The following is a 26,087-nucleotide window of genomic DNA, read 5'->3' as shown; positions in this document are numbered from 1 at the left end:
AAAAATTATTTTCAAATTACAAAACAAAAGAATTTTTAAAAATACAAAAAATATTTGCAATTAAAATTAATATAGGACTTGGAAATTATAAAAAATAATTTTAAAATACATAGGTAGTTAAAAATATTTATTTTTTAAACAAAATTTGCGTAAAATAAAAAAAAAACACTTGATAAAAATGATAACTGGTTAAAAAAAAAAAATAAACTTTCAAAAATAACATTGAGAAATTTTCGTGTGTGCCAATTACGTAATTATAAAAGAAACTAGTTTTTTTTTTTTAAATAAAATAAAAAACACTACAACTCTATTTTATAATTATGTACAGCACTGGATTCGTGGCATTAGTTGGTGTGTATCTTGCACACATGTGTGTTATGTCACAGATGAGCAAACACGTCGCAAACAGAAATGCAGGGACCGCATTAACAAGTGGCTGCTTCTCAATAGCCTCTGCACAATTCAAATCGTTTTAGTCGTAAAAACATTTTACCACAATGTACAACAAAGTATTTTAACATTCAATAAAGATTAATAAAGATCATACATAGTGTAATTTTCATCAAGAAAAAAAAAAGAGGTGAGTTTTAAACCAAACTCCTTTAATATATAATGTTGAAACTTGTCAAACTATCACATTACACACATATTCAATATCAGCATGTTTCACGATCTGGGTTATGAGCTGTATTTTTTTGTTTGTTGTTTTTAATGATTTTACTAAATATTCTATTTGTCATAATGCGTATTTTTTGGTTTAATAATTTTTTTTTTACATAATATATATATAAACTCAATAATATTTTTAATAAAAACACTGCCTCTTTGTAAAGCTGCTGAAATGGATCCATCAGGTATACATTTTTAGATTTTAGAACTATAGCATGCTATTTAAATAATATAGTGTGTCTAAAATCAAACAATATGCTTTGCAATATTAATAACCATATTCAACAGATGTTTCTTTATTTTTTTCATGAAAAATGTATATATATATATATATATATATATGTATATTCATTGTTATTATTAATTCATGGAAATGATTATTTTACTGCGATATACTTGAAAGAATTTGAATAAATTTTAAATTTATTAGAATAGTTAAAAACAAAATAGAAAATTTTTTTTTATGGACAAAAACAAGTTTTAGAAATTTATTTTTTTTATTATTAATTATTATTATTTAGCTATCATTATTATTATTATTATTACTATTATTTCTATTATTAATATTATTATTATCAATATTTTTTTTATATTTTATATTAACAAAATAAATTAGTTTTTTTAATTGCTAAGAAATATGTTACCATTTTAAGAGGAATCTTGTTCTGACCATATTCTGCAAACTTAAGTTCTCAATTTCAAGGTAAAAACCCAAAATTGAACGATTGTATCCATGACCTAAAAATGTCAAAACATTTTTAATTTCAGAAAATTAATTGCGTATTTGAAAAAAAGAAAATAAATAGAACAATATTGACAAATATTTTATTGAATCTTAAGAATAGAATACAAAAAAAAAATTTGCAATATCAAATAATTTTCAATATTATAGACAACGATTAAAAATTAAAAAAAAAATTTCTTTTTTTTTTTAACGCAGAAAGAAAAGAAACAATTATAAAAGTAAGAACGTGGTTGAGAGGAATTTGGGAAATGCGACGTCGTACTGGCCCAGTTCAACAATGGGTCGATTCAATTCCTTCACCCACAACGTCAACATCATCGCCATCTAAATTAACTGAATCATCAAAAGATCTTAATAATATTACTTCATCATCGCCATTAGTACTTTGTACATTGTCAAAGGAAATATTAAATGAAACGGAAGAATTAAAACAAACAATTATGACAGCGTCAACTCCAATAGCGGTTCCTAATTCACCTGCAACAACAATATCAGCACCATCCAAGTAATACTATATATAGATAAAATTTAAATAATAATTTTTTTTCAATTCCGTTAATTGGGGTAATTATAGCTACAAAAACCCAATTTTTTTTTACTGAAGTCATTAAAATTCAAAATTTAGAAAAAAAAAATCTTAAAATAAAAAAAAAATGGTTTTCTTTTGCATAAAAAATTTATGCCTCAAAGAGATTATAAATTAAAATTTCTATTTTGGTTTAAAAACTTAATCAAAATATGATTTTTTTTCAATTTTCTTTTGTTTTAATTTTATTTTGTCTTTGAATTTATTTATTTTTTTTTTTTTTGCTTTTTGTTTTACTATTGTTATTAACAGCGAAACAGTTTCACAATTTAAAAAAAAATTACAATACAATTTTCAAAATATAGGTGTGAAAAAGAGAATTTTTATTCCTAAATTAGGTGACAGAAAATGTTGAAATATATTTAAAATTTTAAAGTATATATTTAAAATTTTTTTTTCTTTTAATGATACAAATTTCAAAGTCCTATATTAATTTTAATTAATTATATATTACAAATATTTTTTGTATTATTAAAAATTTTTTGCCTTTCAATTTTTTATTTCAAAAAATTATTTATCAAGAAATGTTGGAAAAAAATTTTTTTGGGATCAAAAATAATAATAATTTGCATAGAAAAATATTTTTTCTTCTCAATCGTTGATCATAAACGTGAACTTCACGGACGTCTTCAAATTTTTATTACAGGCCTTGGATTATACGACTTTTTTTTCATAAATACGACTTTTAAAAAATTTTTTTTTTACAAAATTTTTACAAAATTTACGTTTTTTTAGTATACAATGGAGATCTTCTTTAGATCTTTTCTTTATTTCAATTATTTAACAAATTATTAACTAAAATTCTTCACTAAATTAATTATTTTTAACAATTTTAATGAAATTCTTTACAAATTCAATTATCTTAAACTATTTTTCAATTAAAATTTTTATGAAATTTAATAAATATTTATAATTAAAAAAGAAAAATTAGTAAATAAAATTACCAAAAAATTTTAATACAAAATCACTTGCAATTTTATTATTTGCAAAAATTTCAATTATTTTTCATGATTTTTATAATATTCTTCAAAAATTCAACTATCTGAATCTATTTTTCACTTAAAAAGTTTTCAAATTATTGTATTTTTTGTCTGCAAATTCTAATAAATTTTTTAGTGAAATCATAAAAAGTTTTAAATTAAAAATCACTTGAATAAATAAGTTAGTAGGCTCTGAGATAAATATACGTTTATTTAACTCAAATATATTTTATTTGGTTCAAATAAATCATTTCTCTGGGTGTAAAATTTAATTATTGTCTGAAAATTAATAAAATCTTTTAAAATTCAATTATTTCTAAAAATTTCAACTTTAATTCTTTCAAAATTATTATTAAAAAAAAATTTTTTATTTAAAAATCTATAAAACTTGATTAAGTAGTGCCTGAAATTTTTTTGACCATCAAAACTAAAAACTATGACAAAATTTTTAATTCGAATAAATTGCTTAAATCAGATTTCAAAAAATTATAAAAATAGAACTTTAAGAATTTTTTTTAGAAATTTGTCCTACTTAAATACAATTTTGAAAATTTGTCTTACAAAATTAATTCTATTTTGAAATATTCGAAATAAATTTTCTTGATAATATTTTTATAGAATTATTCTCATTTCAGAATTAATAAAATGAATTTAATATCTAAGAACAGTTATTTAAAGCATAATATTCATTAACCAATTAAATTTTGCTAAAATAAAAATAATCGACATTTTCGACTTTTTTTTTGAATATAAATCGACTAAAACGACTTTTTTTGTGCCTTAAATTCGAGATCCAAGGCCAGTTATTGGAAAAATTTTTCTTGAATTTTTGTAAATGAAAATTAACATTTAATAAATTATAACAAATAAAAATATATAAAATAAATTATAAAATATAATTTTTTATTTTCATTACTAAATATGTCTTTAAATAATAATTAGAAATAATAATTTCTGCAAAGTATTATAATTTTTTTATAAATAATTAATTGTCAACTATAATAATAATGTAAAGTGACTTTATTCTGTGACCCAGGTGACAAAAGATTGAGTATTGAATTTTTTGTACTTTTAGTGTGAAAACCATAAAAAAAAGTTCACCACTCAAATTCAATATAATTAATAACAATTAATTATTCGAATAATCGAATTAAAATATTATAATCGACTGATCTATTATTTATGTATATTATATAATTTTATCTATATTTTAATTTTTTTTAATATAATTAATAAAAAATTGAAAAATTTCAGTCCAATTCCTCATCATCGATTGATACGTGATCCTAGTCTACAATCAGATAGCAGTCATTGTAGCAGTGTAGAAAGTTTTTTAGAACTAAGAAAAGCAGATCCTGAGGCTGTATTGTTAAATTTAGGATTCGGTGGTTATCCAAGTAGTCCCCAAGAAAATGGTCCACTTTCCAGAATACCTAAACGATTTCTACAACCATCAAAATTAAAAGGCATTGCAATCAATGATTTTGTAAAACAACAACAAGAGACAAATGAATCTCTCGACACTGCATCTCTTGGATATAGAGGATTAACAGGTATGTATGTTCAAAATTATAAATTACATTTAAAAAATAATTACCTACACAATTCTATTGGATATTAATCAAAAGTTTGTAATATAGAAATTAAAAAAAATAAATTACAAAAAAAAAAAATTTAAATAAAAGAAAATAGAACAAAAAAAAAACGTAGGAACGGAAATAGTTTTTCAAAAAAACATGTGATATAGGAATTTTTTTTCATCATCGTACAAAAAAAAAAAAAAAAATAGGAAAATAATTGCGTAATTTTATAGGAAACGATGACAAAATAAGAGTGTCATCGCAAACTAGACGCCGTCGACATTCAGGACCTATTAATTTTGTAAGTTTTGTAGATTGAGTGTCGTGAAAATATAATTTTCATAATTACAGAAATATATTTTATATATTTTAAACATTTTTGTTAAATATTAGTTTATATAAATATATCTATTTTGCGCTTTATATTGACTTGTTTATATGCCAAGGCACGCGCAAGATAATTTTTTAAAATAATTTGCTGCTTTATTCACAGACATTGTTTTTTTTTTTTTTTTTAGTTAGGTAATTACAGTGAATATTTAATGCAACACAAAATTATACACTCAATATTTAAATTGTGAGGATTTCGTTACTTTTATTTAGCACACGTTGTTTTATTATATTTGTTTCCTCTCTTTATTTTATTTTTTTTACAAGAGATGAGCGCGAGACTATCGTTTTTTTTTTTTTTTTTTTTTTGATATATTGAATTTTAAGAATTTCATTAATTTATTTTTTTTTTATAAGAGATGAGCACGAGACTCTCGTCTCTTTTTTTTTGATATATTGAATTTTAAGAATTTCATTAATTTATTTTTCATGTAGAAACAAATTGATTTTTTTTTATGTTTGTATTATTTTTGTAATTTTATATCTTGTATTATCTTCAATATTATAAAATAATTAATAAAAAAAGAAAATCTTATTTTAATAGAAAAGAAAGAAGTCTTATTTTAAATTGTAAAATATTTAAAAATTAATTGATTTTCTCAGTAAATTTTAATTTGCTACGTAACTTAAAATAAGATTTTTTTTACTCTATTTATAGCATATTTTTATTATTTTTCTTTCTATAAATTTGCATGCAATTTTTTATGGAATCAATGTTACAGTTGAGTAGTAATTTTTTGAAATTATTTCACATGTATTGTATTGTGTTATTGAAATAATATAGAAAAATTAAATTTTTAAAAATTCAAAAAGGTATATATATGTATATAATTAAATGGGGGGAAAAAAAATCAATTTCCAATTGTGCAAGTAAAATAAATATTTATATATATTTTTTTTGTTATTCAAGGTTCACCATATGTAGCTCCTTCAGAAATAGTTCAAAAAATTATGGAACGATTACGAGAGCACGAAAGTCATGAAATTGAAACGCATTCTGGATTTAATGTTGGCAATGAACAAAATATACAAGAAGGAAGATTATCTGTTTTATCTCCAGATAATAGACAATTTTTAGATCAGCCACGTTCTAAAAGTCCGGATATGCGCAATAAACGCATGATTATAGGTTTGTATTTTTTCAATTTATTATACTAAATAATCGAAATTGCCACAAAAATAAAGTTTTTTATTTCCCTGTGACGTTAAAAATTTTTCTCATGACAAAATTAAGATTGGAATTTAAATAAATTGTAATTAAAATAATTTTTTAACTTAAATCAATTAAAATTCAGATTATTTTAAACTTACATCGACTATAATTTGGATAAATTGAAATAGGGATAATTTGAAACTTAAATAAATTTTTAAAAAATTTTTACAAATTGAAATTCGAATAAATTGACATTTAAATCAATCAAAATTTTCAAACTTAAATCAATTAAAATTTTTACAAATTCAATTTTGTATAAATTGAAATTGAAATCAAATCTTTAGATAGATTGAAATTTCGTTAATTTCAAATTTAAATCTATTGAATTAAAAAATTTGTTTTGGCCATTAAAAATTATAGAATTGATTAAAATGCGTATAACTGGAAATTTAAATTAAAATTAAGGATTGAATTAAAAATTTGGATAGAGTAAAATTTAATTAAATTGAAATTTGTATTAATAAAATAATAAAAATTTATATTTTTGTCCCAATAATAATTCAATAATCAAATAAAAGTTATGACATTTTTGGAAATACATAAAAGATAAATCCATATTTTTTAACGTTTCGAGTACCGATTTTCTCAACAGAATTTATTAATTTAGAAAATTATAAAAAAAAATTTTTATAGTTGTATTTTCTTTCAATTTTAAAATATTTTCTTCTAGCCTTAAAATGAAATAAGTGAATTTTTTTATAATTTTCTAGAGTAATAAATTCTTAATTGATTAATAAAATAATATTTATGAAATAAAACTCAATTTTAATATTGTTTGCTTTTTGTTTCCTTTCCTCAGGACAAAGATCATTTGCCTTTGGCTGTGATGGGGATTTAATAGAAATTGATTCAAAATCGCCAAAAATCAATTTAAGCACAAATGATGTGATAAAATCAGCGACAAATAATTCTGACTCAATTGATTTAATAGACAATCAAATAACTGATAAAATAATTAAACCCCTAAATAGAAGATATTCTCTAAATGATAATTTACATTTAATAAGAAATCAAGCATCAAGTTCAAGTAGTACAAATAATTACGACGATAGAAATATTTTCAATAAAAATGAAATAATGAACCAACAAGAATTTACCACTAACAAGCACAATATAGAATTGAAAAATGATAAAAAACAAAAACAATCAATTGTTGATGATAATCATAATTTACCAAATGTTTCACGACAATTAAGTGAAGTACCATTGGAAATATTAAATAGATCAATGACATTTGAAGAAAGTAGAAGATCCAGTGGTGCGACAACATTTTCAGATGGCAGTTGCGATACAGTAATATCAAATCGAAAACGAAGTTTAAAAAGACAAGCGAGAATTTATGATGAATTTGAATCTTTTGATTCGAATGCAACAATTGAAAATGATGATAAATCTTTTGATGCAAATTCTATTGATATAAATATAGAAATGAAAAATCGACCAAATCCATTACAATTGGTGTCAAATATAAGAGATCGTGTTTGTGAAAAAGTTTCTGAAATGGAAGAAACTTTAAATATTGATTTAGATGATGTTCATGAATCTGATTCTAAATTATCCGATGATAATGATGACGATGATGATGATAGTGATGTAAATAATCATTTGTGTGATGAGGCAACAGGTGATAATCAATGTTGCTCAGAAAATCGTCATCTTTGTTGTCAAAATGATAAACTTGGACAAATTTGTAAACATGACGCAAATCATATGGGTTGTTGTTATCATGAAAGTAGTGAACGATGTTGGCGAAAAATGGAGAAAATAATGCAGAAAAATAAAAAACTTGAAAAAATGGTTGTTAAAAGTAAACGGGGAATTGTTGAGATTCGCGAAATGTTGAGTAGTGTTCTCTCAGTTAGAATGGAACCGGGTTTTTAGAGAAAAAAAAAATCGAAACAAGTTGCCAATTTTTAATTTTTAAATAAAGAAAAGAAATTACTTTTTAAAAAGTATTTCAGTAAAAGGGTAAACAATAATTAATTTAAAACATTTTGAACCATTAAAAGATGTATTTAAAGAAAAATTATTATTTTTTTGATTATAGAATTAGTTAAAAATAATAAATTTTTACTCAAATATTTGCTGATTTTTTGCTTCAGCAATAAGTAAAAAAAAAATTAATAGTAACTAATTTTTATTTAACAAATAATTTAAAAAAAAATCAAAACTTTATTGAATTAATTACTAGAAATTTTAGTTATTTTCACACAATCTAAAAGTGAATTTAATTAATAATTAGTTATTTTTAACTAAAAGATTAGTAAAAAATATTGCTCTTTGAATCAGTGACTGACTTTTTGCTATCAAAATAGTTATTTTTAACTAATTCAAATTTAGAGAGGATGCAACGTAAAGTAAAATTTAAAAAATTTTTACTTAGTAAGAAATAATCTTTATTTCCAAATGCAATTTTTTAATGATTCAAAATGCAGGCCTCGGATCAACTTTAAGGCTCAAAAAACGTCGTTTTAGTCGATTTTTTTTATTTTTACAAAATTTAATTGCTTAATAAATGTATTTTACTTTAAATAACTAATGTTATTAGATATTAAATTCATTTTATAATTTCTGTAATAAGAATAATTTTATAATGAATATTATCAAGAGAAATTTTATTTCGAATATTTCAGAATCGAACTAATCGTAAGAAAAATTTTCAAAACTTTATTTAAGTAGAACAAATTTCTAAAAAAAAAATGCTTAAAGTTCCATTTTTATAATTCTTTTAAGTCTGACTTAATCAATTTATTTGAATTTAAAATTTTGTCATAATTCAAATTAATTATAAAATTAAAAACAATTGAAATTTTTTCAAATAATTAAATTTCAAGTGATTTTGAATTAAAAATTTTTGGCAATTTTATTTACTAATTTTTTTTTTTTAATTATAAATATTTATTAAATTTCATAAAAATTTTAATTGAAAAATAGTTTAAGATAATTGAATTTGTAAAGAATTTCATTAAAATTATTAAAAATAATTAATTTAGTGAAGAATTTTAGTTAAAAATTTGTTAAATAATTGAAATAAAGAAGATCTAAAGAATATCTGCATTGCATATTAAAAAAAAACGTATTTTGTTTAAAAATTTTTTTTTTTTTAAATGTAAAAAAAAGTCAAAGTCGCATTTTATTAAAATAAGTCGGAAAAAGTCATATAATCCGAGGTCTGAAAATGTGGAAAATAAAATGCCTCATACCAGCTTTTATTGAAAAACTGTTTTTCAAAGAAATCCTTTTTTTTATTTATAAATACGAAAATGCGTAGTCAGACTATTAATTTTGTTTTGACTGTCTGTCCAATTCTTCCTCAAGTTCATTTCGCTTTATATTGATAATTTGCACTTGGGCACAGGGTAATTAGAAATCCTCAAAATAAGAATTTCCACTCATAAATCAAAGATATATACATAATTATTACCTCGTTGATCATTTTACAGTTTATATAGAACTTTTTTTTTTTTTTTTTTGTTTAAATGTAATTTTATATATATCTATATTATTAACACTATTTCAAGCACCAGATATTTATGATGCTTAAAAATAGTGTAAAAAAAAACTATGGTCCACTTTTGTATAATTAAATAATGAAATACGTTATACAAGTTTAAGTAGAATTTAAAATTGTTTATTATAAATTTTATGAATTGAAAAGTAGGGAATTAAATAAGCTACAATAGTTATTAATTATTAGTGAATAATAAATTTATATGATATAAAATTATAGACTTCAATATTTTTAAAATGAGAAATTTAAATTCTCAAAAAGGGAACAGAATTAAAAAAAAAAAAACATTTTAGTACATATATAGAAAATACTAAAGTTATTGCACATATATATTTTCTATTTATTTATGGGACCACTCGTCAATTACTTTGTCTTTTTTCATCTTATTTATTATTACTCTAGATAATATTTAAAAATTGTTAATCAATTTTAAATTAAAAAATTTTCTACTCAAAAATTTTCAACACACAAAACTGTTTAATACATACATAAATATTTATATATTTTGAAAATATATATAAAACATAAATATTTTCAAATTACATAATAATTTTGAATTATATTTGTAAATTAATTTATTTAAAAAAAAAAACAATCAAGGAAAATGTAAAGGACTACTAATAAATAATAATAATAAAAAAAAAAAAACCACTCAAGATCAATATCAAAGATTGAAAATAAAAACAATCCGCATACTGAGGAATAAAATCAGTTTGAAATAATTAATTTAAAATTGATCTAAAAATATTTAATATTCTATGTGAAAGATTAAATAATGAGCTTCTATATTTTGTTAAAGCCTAAATAATATTATATATTTTTTTTATATTTCGTATAACAATTAGACTGTTAATACGACTTCCTTCCATTGATAGTTACACCAGAAACATTCTCTCAAAGCCTAAATTTATGTTATATATATATGTCAAAATAAAAATGAGAGACACATTTTTATACGACTATATTTAAAGAAATATTTAATTTTATATGTTATATATATAATAGAATAAACATTATTGAACCTATTTCATCAGCTCTAATATAAAATTACTGTGATTTTTAAACCAGCTGTAATAAAACACTTAGGGAACAATAGTTTGTATCAAATTATATATACTGTATAATATATATTATATTATTATTATTATATATTTAAAAATATAAGCCAAAAATTTCTGCTCATGACAATTTTTTTATCCGTTGCCTTGTCACCAAGTTATTCAAAAAAGAAAATTCCATTCCATTAAATTAGAATGAATTTAGAATTATGTCAACGGAAAATTCGATTAAATGAAATTTCTGTTAAATAATAATATTTTACTAAAAGAGAAAGTTTTTATTAAACGCAAATTTTATTTGTTAAACAAAATTTCAACCAAAAGTAAATTTGGTTATATAGTCAATAAATACACGTGTATAAAAATTAAGAAATTAAATTTCAATGATTTAAATTAAAAAATCCATGAGAATTTTAGATATTATGAAAAAAAAAACCTGATATTTTCATTTTTAATGAAAATAAAAAACCTCTTAGCTAAAAAAGAAAAATACAAATTATATAAATTTCAAAAAAAAAAAAAAAAAAAAAAAAAAAAATTAATAGCAGTTGATTCATTTTTATAATTTAGATTATTATTAATATAAATCAATGCGAATTATCATTGTAATTACAAAACTTGCTAAGTTTCGAACAATACATAATGTTTACAAATAAATTTTTTTGTAGATTTGCTTTTTAATAACAAATCATGACACAAATTATGTAAATGCTTGTATACCTTTTTGTCTGCTTTAACTGAACATTATAAAAAAAATAGAAAAAAAAAAAACAAAAATGTAATGTAAAGTCATATTTATAGTTAGATACAAAGCACAATACATTAAAATAGAACTGAGCAATATGCTACATTAAGTTAACGAGTCCATCATGTACAAAGAAATTAAAAATTCGCAGAACACTGTGGTATTTTTTTCAGATACACATTATAACAGACACTCGTTTACGTAGCCTGAATTGTATTTAATTATTATTTTTCTTTTATTGTAAAGAAAACAAAAAAATGTGTGTATGTGTGTGTGTATTTTTTTTAAACTCAAAAAACTATCAGTCATACAAATTCGTCCAGTCGTTTACACAATAACTTGACCATTCTTTGTGGCACAATTTATTTACTTTTTTTTTCATTTTTTTTCTCTTTTTGAAAATACCACTTTTTCCACTGCGTGGATGTGTCCATATATTTGAAAATGTCTTATTGTACCTTAACTCATATTATAAACAGACAAGAACGCATTCGTGCTATATTTAATCTTCCTTCTCTTCTCTGTAAACAAAAAAAAAGGAGAATTTATATATATATTTTTTTTTATTTAAATTTTATTTTAAAAACAAATTTTCTGTTATATAAGGAAAATGTTTGGGAATTTTTTAAACTTTTGTTTTTCTTCATTTTTATAACTATATAAAATGGTAAATGAAAATTTTTGTTTTCGATTAACTTACTTGACTACTTCCTGCTGCTGTGTATCAAGATGTAGTTCTACAATTGTTTCCGACCTATTTTGCACCTTGAAGGTAACTTGTGCAGCAAGGTATTTATCCTTGTTGTTTACAGACCATCCAGAGTACTAAAAACAAAATTAATTACATTACAAATAAACTAAAGAATCTATTCGACAAATAAATAATTATAAAAATTATTACTATATTATAGAACAAATAAATTTTTAATCAGGAAATAAACTGGATAAATGTTCATTTTTTAAAACCGTCATACACGAAGTTTCGAAACCAACGTTGGTTTCCTCTTCAGGTGAAAAAAATCTGTTGGAATAATAACAATATTTTTAAAATTTTAAATTTTTACATAACCCCCAGGTACCGGATTAACTTTAAGGAGCAAATAAAGTCGTTTTAGTCGATTTACATTCCAAAAAAGGCGATTTTTTTTATTTTAATTAAATTTAATTATTTAATAAGTATTTTACTTTAAATAACTAATGTTATTAGATATTAAATTCATTTATTAATTAATTTATTATTATTTATTATTTATTTATTTATTTTTCATTCATTAATTCCTCAATTTTAATTAAGTAGGACAAATTAAAAAACAAAATTCTGAAAACAATTCAATTTTAGAGTTTTTATTTGAAACTTTTTTAAATAATTGAATTTTTAAAGAAATATTAAAATTATTTAAAAAATAATTAAACTTTAGATGAGTTACAGTTGAAATTTTAAGAAATAGTTAAATTTCAAAAGATTTTGTTAAATTTTAGATAACATTTTTAAATTTTTTTTTTTTTTTTGTAACAAAATATCAAGCCCACGGTCAAATGACCATTAAAGGACAAATACATTTTAAATTATGTTAGGAATATAAAATAATCTTATTATATAAGATCTATGTGTATATTAACAAAAATAGAGTATCTCATCTTTCTTGAGAAAAACAAAATTAATTAATAAGATCCTAATTTTAATTAGAGATTTATTCATAAACAAAAATAACATATTTCATCGATCGTACGAATAAAGGAAGAAAGATAAATGATCTAATTTCGATTGCATTCTATTATTTAATGAACTAGATTCTTAACGTCGAGCAATGATATAGACTTTAATAACGCTCTTGAAAGTGTTAAGAGACATTCCAAAAAAATGTATATTTTTATCATGATGAAAACACATTACATTGATTTCATTGCACATTCGGTAAATAGGTGCAGCAGCAAAGCCCACCGCTGATTGAATTTTCATAGATTTACAATCCAGATGTTTGAAATTAATTGAACTTTAAGAGATTTTTAATTTAAATTGTTTGGTGATAAAGAATTTATTTGAAATTACGGACAAAAATTGAGTTTCAAAAATTTTTTATTGAAAAATGCTTTCAAATAATTGAATTTTTGAAAAATATTATAAAAATTATTTAAAATCATTAAATTGTAGAAGAGTTACAGTTGAAATTTTAAGAAATAATTAAATTTTATAAGGTTTTAAATTGAAATTTTTGAAAATAATTGAATTCAAGTGATTTTTAATTGTAATTTTTTTTTGGTGATTTCTGCTGTTGAAGAACTTATTAAAAATTAAGGACAAAAATTGAAATTTTTAAACTGAAAAATGCTTTCAGATAATTGAATTTTTGAAAAATATTATAAGAATTAATTAAAAATAATTGAATTTCGGAAGAGTTATAATATAAATTATTAAATTACAAAAAGTTTTAGATGGAAAATTTTAAAAGGTTTTAAATTATTAAAATTTTTTGTAATTTTATTTGCTGATTTTTTTTTTAAATTGTAAACAATTGTTAAATTTCATAAATTTTTTTTAAACATCCTGAAATATTAAAAAAAAAAATTATTGAAATAAAATTTAATTGTAAATAAAAAACAGTTACTTACGGTTGACGTGCTTTTATACAATGTCTTTCCATCGTCTTTGAAGGGTAAATATTTTTGAAGAAGTGCTTTTCCGTCTATCCTCCACAAAGTGGGATCTGTGCTTTGGCCAATATCTGATTTCGCAACGACAAAAGCCCCTGACTGTAATTTAAATAATGTTTAAATATTAACGAAAAAAAAGAAAAAATTTAAAAAATTATTATTATTATCATTCCAATTTTATTATTTAATTTTTTACGTTCGAGAAATATTATCAAAAAAAAGGTGAAAATAAACGAAAACATTCGGCCATTCATTTAAATTTTAAAATATTGAAATAAACTAATTAAAACTATTTTTTTGTCCGCATGTTTTCGTTTATTTTCACCTTCTTAATTTTTATTAATTTCTATCATAATTGATAAATATTTTTTTAATATACTTAATAAATAAAGTATTATTATTTTAATAAAATAAAATTCTCTTTATTTAAACTACACTTACAGTGTAATCTTTGGGTGGAAATCCTGTGGTGTTGTCAAAACCATTATCATCTGAATCTTCCTCCTCCTCTTCATCTTTCTTAGAACGTCTCTTCTTTTTTAGCTTCTGTTCTAGATCGGAATCAGACTCATCTTCCTCATCATCTTCCTCTTCTTCGTCCTCCTCCTCCTCGTCTTCCTCCTCTTCGTTATGTGGTCGTTTTTTCGCACCTCTTTGAGGCCGTTTTTTAGTAGCACCCTAAAAATCATTATCACAAGTTTTATTAAATTTAATCGATTCTATTATTAAAAATTAATTTTATCTAAAATAAAAAAATAATAAATTTTACACGAATGAAATAAATGAAAATTTCTACATTTCCTATCAATTTCAAAATTTTTCAATTATTGAAAAATTTGTGGAAAAAATTTTTATATTCTCATCATATTCACTTGAGCACTTTGAATAATTTTTCAAGTGTTTAATATACTTTTTTATTTTTCATTGCAGAAGTAATTTAAAAAAAAAAAAAAATTTATAAGGCACATAAAAAATGTTAATTTAATAAGAATGGTAAATTTTAATTATCAACTAATTAGATGAAACTTTTTTTGTAAATGATATATTGATTAATGACGCACTTGTATAAAATTACATGTGTTTAGTTCTTGCGCAAAATGGACGAGAATTAAATCGCGAAGGACGCTACTTTGTCAAGCAAAGATAGTACATACGTATATATGACTATATTGTAGTTTGAAATAATGAATAAAGCCGGCGCCATTGGCCGGCCGGCAATGAAAGCTCGCGTGAATGCCAATTCATGAAAAACTATAAAGAAACAAAACCTTTTAAATATGACATTATCACTCAATAGTCAAAGTTCATAAATTAAATTTGATAAATCAATTTCTAAAAATATCATCAATAAACATTAATTATTTTGTCATTAAATACGAAACAATTATTTTCCCTTTATAAGTAGCGTGGTTATTTTGCATTGGGCGGAAGTCAAATATATATACATAACTTACACGACATTTCTCAATGAATAACTCACATTAATAATCGATTTAATCAGTATCAATTGTGGCGTTTGTAAAAATAATTAAACATTATTTTTACACGATCACACAATTATAATTTATCATAACAATAAAAAAATAAATTATTGCAAAATACACTTGTTGAAAGAAAAAAAAAATTTTTTTGTAATGAATTTTCGATTGCGACTTTATGAAAGATTTCGCTTCGAAATAATTTGTACAATAAACATAAAAAAAAAACAAAAATAGATTATCAATTAAAGGTGAAATGAAAAATTATTAATTAAACATAAATCGATGAATAAGGAATATTCGTAAGTATTAAAATTAAGTGGCGTGGGGCTTACTTCTGCTCCTGCCTCCTGTGCCCAATCTTCCTCTGAACCACCACCTTCAACTTCTTCAGGATCGTCCGCAGAATATTCGTCCTCCTCTGATACGTCCTTTGTTTTCTTCATATTGCGCGGAATTTTTGTAGTTTTCCCGAATTGGGGCACACGAAACAAACAATAAATACAAAGTGCGATGCACGATATCACAAACGACCAGTTTCAAACAATATGGCGTCGTCCGGCGCGAGAAATGCAACAACCGCGTCACGTGTGCGCATGTCGTATGCGCATCTCGGAAACGATACATTGAGGCGGGAATTTTTAAAAATATTTTTACAAATTTTCAAGAAAAAAAAAACATTTCTATGGCTTATTTTATAAGATAGTAATAAATAAATAAAAAAAAAAAAGTTCATTAATAAAGAGAATATAGATAATGAATTTTGATACTTTTATTTAGTTAAAAAAAGTACTTTCGTAAATAAATAAAAATGTATTTAAAATTTATTTTATTATTTATTCAAAACAATAATTATCGATAAAATAATTAATCACAATTTATTATAGTGATTAATTACTAATTAAATTAGATATTAATTAATAAATCACTTACAATGAGTATTTTTAATTAAATCTCATTTTCATTTTGAATAAAATATAAAAATTTTTTTTTGTAAATATTTAATTAATTTTTTCAAAATAAAATAAAAATTTTCCATAACAATTAATATTATATTATAAAATTTAATGATTATAAGAGAATAATAAATAATTAATTATAATAATTTGAATTATTTTCCGGTTTGGGTCGATAAGGGGTTGGCGCAAGCGCTTATATTGATTCGCGAAGATGAGTCTGGCACACCTTGTTGTAAGAGAAATACGTTGTTAATTTCAGAATAACAAGCAAAAAAAAAAAAAAAAACAAAATAAAAGAAAATAAAAAATATATTATGTTTGACTTGTATGGGGTCGGTAGAGATGGGACTGTTTATCATTCAGGACCCCCAAGAAGAAATGAAGTTGACATACTAGAGGTAGATAACAAAAAAAAAAAAAAAAATTTCTCTTCATTATAATATTTATATTAATATATCGACCGTTGATTTTACAAATATATAAGTAACCGTAAAAAAAAATTCAAATTTTCTAATAAAAAATTTTTTTCACTTAATTTTTGAAAAAAAAAATATATATATTCTAAACTAAAAACTTTCGAAATAAAATATTAGTAGAAAAATAAAAATATTGAACTTGAATGAAATGTATTAAAATATAATTTATTTACAAATAGAAAATTATAATATTTATAGTAACAATTAATTTCCAACGTACATAAAACTAAATTTATATAAATTTATATAATTTAAATAAATTTATAATAATAAAATTATTTATATAATAATAAAAAAATAAATATAATTTATATAATAATAATAATATTAACATAAAAATAATAATAATCTAATACTAATAATAATAATAATAATAATAATAATAAGAAACATAAATATGTTAATAAATTCATAAAAAAAATTTTCATTTGAAAAAAAAATAAAATTATTTAAAAAAAAAATTTCGAATTATACAAAACTTTGTTTTATGAATTTTGAAATGATATTTGTCCTGTTCGTAAAATAAAATATGTAAAACATTTCTTTTTTTTCAATTCAATTATTTATAATTAAAGTATAGTATTTTTTATTTATTAATTTATTATAATTTATATAAGAAAATTAATTCAAAATAATATTTTCAATTTCAGACGTGTTTACAACATTCATCGGAAGAACTATATAGGAAATTACCAAATGGAGATGCCTTGCATCACGTTAAAGACACAGTGATATCCGCTACGTTAGAAAAAAATAAAGTTGCACCTCGTGAAAAAAGTAATTATAACTTAATATTTATTGTAATGTATTTAGTTTTAAAAAATTTCATTAAAAAATTTTTTATATTACACAAAATTAAAAAGGAATGTTTTTTTTTCTTCATAATTCAACCGCGTTAAAAAACAGTTCCTTTTTATTTTTATAACTGTATCAGAATTTCTCAAACTCATAATTTAAAATTTCAAAAATTTTAATTTTTTTATGTTAAATAATTTTTTTTTGTTTTTCTAGTGCTAAATAACTTTTTTGAAATTATTAGACCAAATTTTTTTTTCATTATTATTATTATTTAATAAGCATTAATCAAAATTTTTATTTAAAGCAAATAAAATTTATTTGAAACAAAATAAATATTTATTTAGCACTGAGAAATATAAAGTTTATTATTTGATTGAAATAAAAATTATTTTAAAAATTTTATTTGATATTAATTAATTATTTTTTATTTTATTTTAGGACGAAGCGTGGGACGAAAATGTGCAATGACTTTTGGCGTATTTCTATTGGGTTGTGCATTAATTGCAGGAGTTGGATTACCATTAGCTTTAGAACTTAGTAGCTCACATTTATTAGAAGCCAGACTTCAAGTTGTCCGGAGGATTTTATCTGAAATTCCCCTCATTGATGGGTCAGTATATTTTAAAAATCAAGAAAAAAAAAATTATTTTTCCTTTAAAATTTTATATTTATTAATAATTATAGTGTAATAGAATTTCAAAGTACTTATTATTTTTAAAAAGTTTAAAGATAAGGTAGAAACTTACCTTACCATTAGTCGGTAAAATAGATAAATTAAATTACCGATTAATGATAATGCATGTAACCACTTTACTATCAGGCGTCAAAGATAAACAAAAATTTACTAGTTACCAACTGCTAAAAATGTAAAGGCCCAACTTACCATCAGTCGGTTAAGGACTAATGAAGTAGAGTTGACTATTTATCTACTGATGGTAATTTATGAATCCACTTTTTCATCAGTGGTTAAAAAAAAAGATATGACAAACAAATGCTCAAGTGCTGATAATTTAAGAATCTACCTTACTATTGGTCGATAAAGAAGAATAAAATTTACTAGTTACAACAAAATTATGAGTTATCGATTGAAGATCATGTAGAACTCTACCTTACCATTAGTTGGTAAAGAAGGAAAACACAATTTTATGCTTAACCCTCTGTTAATAATGTACCTTATCGTCGCATGATAAATAAGAGACTTGCCATTAGTCGGTAAAGAAATAAAACTAAAATTACGAGTTACCGATTGAAGATAATGTAGAACTCTACCTTACCATAAGTCGGTAAAAAAGGAAAATACATTTTTATGCTTAACCCGCTGTTAATAATGTACCTTATCGTCGCTTGATAAATAAGAGACTTGCCGTTAGTCGGAAATAAAGAAAACTAAAATTACGAGTTACCGATTGAAGATAATGTAGAAATCTACCTTACCATAAGTCGGTAAAAAAGGAAAACACAATTTTATGCTTAACCCTATGTTAATAATGTACCTTATCGTCGCATGATAAATAAGAGACTTGCCATTAGTCGGTAAAGAAAGAAAACTAAAATTACGAGTTACCGATTGAAGATAATGTAGAAATCTACCTTACCATAAGTCGGTAAAAAAGGAAAACACAATTTTATGCTTAACCCGCTGTTAATAATGTACCTTATCGTCGCTTGATAAATAAGAGATGTCAAAAATTGAGTTTACCAACAGTTGAAAATGTAGTAATCTACCTTACCATTAGTCGGTAAAATAAAGATTTTTTTAATAAACTTTTATTAAATCGCATAAAAACAAAATGCTAAATTATTAATATTTAAAAAAAAATTCAATTTTCAGTAACAACGATTTTGCGTGGAAATTGCGAAAGCATCAGGGTAGTGTGAGAAACATTCCTTTCCAGGATGATCTTTCTCAAAATATCACATGGGGACCACAGTGGCAAACTGACCTAGTTCGTCTTCATCAAGGCATCGTTGGTGCACAATTTTGGTCGGCCTACGTTCCATGTGAAGCTCAATTTTTAGACGCAGTGCAATTAACATTAGAGCAAATAGACGTAGTTCGTAGACTCGCCTCAAAATATCCAAGAAGAATGAGGTTGGTGACCTCAAGTGATGAACTAAAAAGGGCACATAAGGATGGCGTTATTGCAAGTTTAGTTGGCATTGAAGGGGGTCACAGTATTGGTTCATCAATGGCAGTTTTAAGAAGTTTTCATCTACTCGGTGCACGTTACATGACCCTTACGCACAAATGCAATACACCATGGTGCGATTTTTTTTTTTTATTACAAGAAAAAATATACACATAATATAACGCTTCAAGAGATAAAAGGGATCTTAAAGAGGCAAAAAATTTTAGGTTATGTTTAATGATCGTTTTAGCTTCATTAAACGTTTATTTTTAATTTTTATCTAATGTAATATAAAATCTCAAACATAACCTAAAATTTTAAATAAAAAAAAAATTTGTGTGCTTGGTGTTGACTTGGTAAAAATTTTAGAAATTGTTTTCCGTTATTTTAAATTATTAGGCACAATCAGCTGTTATGGCTGCGCGTCGACGTTTCTTATTTTCCAGTCAGTTATGCCAACATAATTTTAAAAATTAGGTTATGCTTATTATATTAAGTTCACGCATTCTGTTGGCATTATTGACTGAAAAATAAAGGCCTGAGCAAACGGAAGAGTAAACGGAAGAATGAGTTAGAGTAGGATAGTCATATATTGTTATTCTTCTCTTACTAATTCTTCTGTTTGCGATTGTGATTACGATTCCGGTTAAGTTTCTATTGTGATTAGGCCTTAAAAGAGACGACGCGCGCAGCCATAACAGTTGATTAAAATGAAACAAAATAGGGAAAAACAATTTTTAAAATTTTTAGCAAGTTAAAACCAAGCATCCGAATTTTTTTTATATGAAAGTTACAACTTAAAAAAAATTTGACCTTAGTATAAATTAAAAAGTGAAGAAAAAATAGTTTTTTCAGATTTAAAGTCAACAATAGTTTTTAATTATTTGCATTATTACAAATTTTAATTCAATTTTTTAACAATAAAATATTATAAAAAGTAGTGGGGGTTAAACTTTAAACATTTTATGTATCACTGTCATTTTTAAATCCATATAACTGCAACAAAACTTTATAAAAAAAATAGCTTTATTTTTATATAGATTTAAATTTTTAAATAAGCTTTTTTAAAGGATTTTTCATATACTTTTGAATAACCAAAAAAATTTGCAAAAATTGAAAAACAAATTTTAAATCAATTTTTCGTAGACTTGGACCATTTTTAAAATATTTTAAAATATCTTAAACGGTAGCTTAAATTTTGTAGATTTTGTATATCAAATTGTAAAATAGCATTTTTAATGCACTGTAAAAAGAAAGTCTTATTTTAAGGCCGAAAAAAAGAGGTCTTATTTTAAGAGGCAATATTTTTAAGGCTGCCTATTGCTGAATTTACGCAATGCCGCTGATTTTAAGACTCATCTGAAAATAAGATCTTCTTTTTACTGTGTGGTTTAAAATTTATTTAGTTTTAAAAAAAAGTACAGTTCAAATTAGGGATAAAAGTTCATTTCGTTAATCCCAATTCGAGCTGCACTATTTTTTGTAAATTAAACAACTTTTAAACCATTAAAAAGGCCATTTTACAATTTGATATACAAAATCTAAGCTATTGTTTAAGATATATATATATATATATATATATATGTAGTAGGCCGATAGACATTTCAGGTCGTTAGCCAAAATCCTGGCTTATATTCTAATGGCCGGCCAGTAGACAATAGCATAGGCCATTAGCCGAATAACTTGCTGGATGGCTACTAGCCTGACAATTTTTAGGCCATTAAAAGAAACAATTTATAGGAAACAATAATAATTTAACGATTTCATGTTCAAATTTCTATTTTTATTTAAAATTTTATTTATTGCAACACGAAGAACTCAAATGGCATCGTGAGTTGCACAGAATATTTGCCTTAAAACAAGCACTTTTTTTGTTTTTTTTTCCTCACATTCTATAAGAGATGTAATAACGTTTAACTCGTGCATTTTATTCCACACTGACCTATTACTTGCTGCATTTTTGTCATAAAAGCTTAACAATTTAGCTTCAAATTCGCCACGATTTACAATATTTTCGGTCATATTGTGACTGAATTAAACAAAAGTTATTTGAAAACTAAAACTCATTTTCAAAATTATTCTTTTTGGTAAATGTAAGAACAATACCTACCTCGTTTCCTCATTAGGCAATTACTAATATTTATATTAATTAACGTGTGTTGAATTATAATGTAAACAGAGTTTCTTCTAATAGCCTGAAGAATGTCAGTCTAGTAGCCCATTAGCGTAGTATTCTACTGGCCGGCCATTAGAATATAAGCCAGGATTTTGGCTAACGGCCTGAAATGTCTATCGGCCTACGACATATATATATTTAAATATTTTTAAAATGGTCAAAGTCTACAAAAAAATTGATTTAAAATTTGTTTTTCAATTTTTGAAGTTTTAATTTTCAAAATAATTAATACCATGATATTAAATGAAATTAACCCGGCGAGACTAAGGTTCAATTTTGTAACACCGTGACTAAGGTAGGGTAAATTTTACCCTATAATGATTTTCTGTTTCTATATTTAAGAAAAGCTTAAAATCATGGAAATTTTTTAACAAATTTGTTTTATATTGTCTAGTAATGTAATTTATTAGTGTCACAACAAAATTTGCATTTATATAAAAATCGCAGTAAAATTCAGCATTCCTAGTTCAAACTATCGAGGAATAAAAGTTTCATAGAGTAAAATTGACCCTACCTTAGTCACGGCGGGTTAAATTGTCTGAAAAATCTACACCTATTTTCCTTCATTTAACTGATTTTTAATAAAATTTTAATGGTACCCTAATATTTTAGGGCTGATTCATCATCGGTGGAAGATCCAAATGAAGATGTTCCAATGGATTTTCACAGCGATGGCCTTTCTGAATTTGGAAAAGCCGTTGTCAAAGAACTTAACAGATTAGGAATGTTAGTTGATCTTTCTCATGTTTCTATAAGAACCATGAAAGATGCACTGGCTGTCACTAAAGCGCCAGTTATTTTTTCGCACAGCGCTGCAAGAAGTCTTTGCAATTCATCAAATAACGTTCCAGATGATGTATTAAGAAATTTAGTAAGTTTTATCCGTAATTTATTTTCAATTTTCAAAAAATTTTTCTTTTATAAATTAACAGTATACTTTTAACCAGTATAGTTTTTAAATTTTTTTCTTAAAAATAAATCAAAATTTAAAAAACTATATAAATATATATGTTTAGATTTTACTTAATAGTAAAGTTGATGATATAAAAATTGACAAATAAAATGTTATCTATAATGTCAAAAAGAAAATTATCTAATATAGAAAAACTTTTGAATTATTTCCTTAGAAATATAAGAGATAATGATGTTAAAAGGGAATTTTTTTTTCTGTTACAGTCTCTTAATGGTGGCCTCGTTATGGTTAGTTTTGATAGTGCTCATCTCAGTTGTGGAGATAAAGCTTCTCTGTTCGACGTTATAGGTAATTACACAAAAAATTCATTTTCAACATCCGATAAGAAATCAACGATGACACAATTTATTTTTCATGTTCTAATTTATATCCTATATTGTTATTTAGCGCACATAAATCATATAAGAAATACAGCCGGTGTCAATCATGTTGGATTTGGTGCTGGTTATGATGGAATTTTAAGGTACCCATATATTTAATCAACATTTTGAATTCTTAAAATTCTAACAACAAATTCTAAGAGGGATGAATAGATAGTAAAAAAAATTTTCTGAAATTTAGAAATATATATACTTGGAACTTATTTTAGAATATTTTATAATTCTTAAAATGCTGAATTTGTTTTTTTAAACAAATTTTTGATTAACAGAATTTTTATTTATCAGAAAAATTTAGGCGCAAGTTTTAAAATTAAACAATCAGAAATAATCAACGAAATAATTATGATTGGTTTATTTTAAAATTAGCGCCTAAATTTTTCTGACAAATAAAAATTCTGCACGGAGAAAAATGAAAAAACGAATAAAGTAACTTTTACTACTTTAAAAGTAAAACCTGAACTATCCGCAGTTTTTGCGCATTTATGGCAATTTTTCCTACGAAAATAGTAAAATTTACTCCTGAAATAGTAAAATTTATTCCAGAAATAGTAAATTTTACTATTTCTGGAGTAAAAATTGGCAGAAATGCGCAGAAAGTCCGGACACTTCATGTTTAACTTTTAAAGTAGTAAAAGTTACTTTATTAGTTTTTCCATTTTTCTCTGTGTGTAAATGAAAAATTTGTTTAAATAACAAATTCGGCGTTTTAAGAATTCCGTCAAATGTAAATTCGAACAAAAATTAATTAAAATTAAACTTTTGAAAGATTTTCTTTTTATACGAATTTTTAGATAACAAAATTTTTAGATACCGAATTTTTGCTTGCAAAAATTTATGTGATTTGAATTTTTAAATGACAAAAATTCTAATTCACACCGAATTTTTAATTGATAGAATTTTTAAGACGCCAAATTTTCATTTGTCCGAACAAACAATCGACAGAAAGATTTCGGCGCAATTTTTGAAATTGACCAATAATTAGAAATTATCAAGAAAATCGTGATTGGTCAATTTTAAAAATTGCGCCAAAATCTTTCTGTCGATTGTTTGTTCGGCCATTTCAAATTTCGGACAAATGAAAAGTCGGAGTCTTTAAAATTCTAGCAATTAAAAATTTGTACAAATAAAAATTCGGTGAATTGGAATTTATGTCTTTTTAAAAATTCGATTGAATGCAAAATCCTGTTAAATTAAAATTCTTTTAAATAAAAAGTCATGTAAAGAAAATGATTGTAAAATAAAAATTTTAGCAGATAGTAATTAGAAAAATGAAAATTTGTCTAAATAATATGTAATTATTTCTAATGAAAATTCTAATGAATGATTTTTATGGGTTTTTTTTAACCCTAAACTTTTTGAAATAATTAAACATTGTTTAAAATTGCATTTGTTATAAAGTGACTATAATATAAAAAATTTACATTTGCAGTCCTCCAACAGAACTTCCTGATGTTTCTGGCTATCCTCTTTTATTAGCGGAATTAACAAGAGACAGAAGATGGTCAGCATCGGACATAAAGAAACTAGTAGGTGGAAATCTTTTACGCATTCTAACTGAAGTGGAAAATCATGCTTTAACACTTTCAAATCAATCTCCAGCTGAGGAATGGATAAATCAAAATCTTATAAAAGACACTGCATACTGTAGATACGATGTTACTTAAAAAAAATCTAAACTTCTACATAAAAATGCAAAGTAAATTTGTATTTTTTTATACAAAAAAAAATGATATATAATATGTGTAATTTCAGATGAAAGATGAACATTTCTATATTATAATGAGATTTTGTTAAAAGTTGAAAGCGAAAAATGTGTTAATATTAATAAGTTCATATATTGCATTTCATTCATTGTATATACATGCAATTTTTCATGTGAAAGATATATTTCAATTATAAAACTCAATTAGAATTTTAAAATGATAACTATATATTGCAATTTAAATAATATGAGTGATTCATATAAAAAAAAATTCTTTCAAAATTAAAAAAATTTGTTTGATTCAAATAAATATTTATTTATTTTTATTTATATGTTTATTTTATTCAATTTTTTCGAACAAAGAAATAATTTAATTGAGCCAAATAAACTTTTGGTTAATTTAAACAAATTTTTTTCTGAATCTATATGGGATCTTTTACTTTATTAGAAAAGCAATAAACTAAAATACATTTTATTTTGAAAAATACAATAATTTTAAAAAAAAGTTAAAAATAATTAATTTGCTTATAAAAAAAATGTTATTTTTTATATAAAAATTGAAACGAATTTTTTTTTCGTTAAAAAATATTTCAAAAGTAGATGGAAAACTGAAATTTTTTTTCTATTTAAAAATATTCCTAAATTCAATATTTTTAGAGTTAGATGTCATTGCACTGAAAAAAAATTATTTGAGATGTTTTTTTTTTCAAATACAGAAATTATTATTGTTTCAAATACATAGTTTATTTAATTCAAGTAAAAATTATTTGGTTCAAGTAAATATTTATTTGATAAATAGTCAAGTAACCGATTATATTTGAATCAAATACAAAACGGAAAAAATATATTTTCCAAATTTAAAATGTCATCGGTAAATATATATAAAA

At 23.0% G+C, this 26,087-nt stretch overlaps 3 protein-coding genes across 4 annotated transcripts; 2 read left to right on the top strand and 1 right to left on the bottom strand.

Moving 5' to 3' along the window:
- The first annotated feature begins 295 nt into the window (after nt 1-295).
- LOC127283115 (uncharacterized) lies at nt 296-8,065 on the top strand. 2 transcript variants are annotated; one of them, XM_051307805.1, is made up of 5 exons: nt 296-580; nt 1,610-1,919; nt 4,235-4,533; nt 5,861-6,079; nt 6,963-8,065. In XM_051307805.1, the coding sequence occupies exons 2-5, from the start codon at nt 1,663-1,665 to the stop codon at nt 8,042-8,044; spliced, it is 1,857 nt and encodes a 618-aa protein (XP_051163762.1). In that variant the 5' UTR covers nt 296-580; nt 1,610-1,662; the 3' UTR covers nt 8,045-8,065. The 2 variants fall into 2 exon arrangements, with proteins under 2 accessions (XP_051163762.1, XP_051163757.1); XM_051307800.1 differs by lacking the exon at nt 296-580 and adding an exon at nt 642-854.
- A 3,444-nt stretch (nt 8,066-11,509) lies between these two features.
- Nucleotides 11,510-16,176, bottom strand: LOC127283143 (nucleolin-like). The gene is made up of 5 exons (XM_051307836.1): nt 15,943-16,176; nt 14,571-14,807; nt 14,088-14,228; nt 12,178-12,302; nt 11,510-11,998 (listed from the first exon to the last, which is right to left on the bottom strand). The coding sequence occupies exons 1-5, from the start codon at nt 16,051-16,053 to the stop codon at nt 11,980-11,982; spliced, it is 633 nt and encodes a 210-aa protein (XP_051163793.1). The 5' UTR covers nt 16,054-16,176; the 3' UTR covers nt 11,510-11,979.
- A 580-nt stretch (nt 16,177-16,756) lies between these two features.
- On the top strand, nt 16,757-25,444 carry LOC127283106 (dipeptidase 1-like). The gene is made up of 8 exons (XM_051307795.1): nt 16,757-16,964; nt 17,693-17,819; nt 18,279-18,450; nt 19,672-20,103; nt 22,758-23,016; nt 23,322-23,406; nt 23,506-23,581; nt 24,928-25,444. The coding sequence occupies exons 1-8, from the start codon at nt 16,881-16,883 to the stop codon at nt 25,160-25,162; spliced, it is 1,470 nt and encodes a 489-aa protein (XP_051163752.1). The 5' UTR covers nt 16,757-16,880; the 3' UTR covers nt 25,163-25,444.
- The last annotated feature ends 643 nt before the right edge of the window (nt 25,445-26,087 follow it).

This window comes from Leptopilina boulardi, unplaced genomic scaffold (assembly GCF_019393585.1).
Source record: "Leptopilina boulardi isolate dan_hultmark-lab unplaced genomic scaffold, ZJU_Lbou_2.1 LbouV2_116, whole genome shotgun sequence".
Lineage (NCBI taxonomy): Eukaryota > Metazoa > Arthropoda > Insecta > Hymenoptera > Figitidae > Leptopilina > Leptopilina boulardi.
This window is presented reverse-complemented; position numbering and strand designations above follow the sequence as displayed.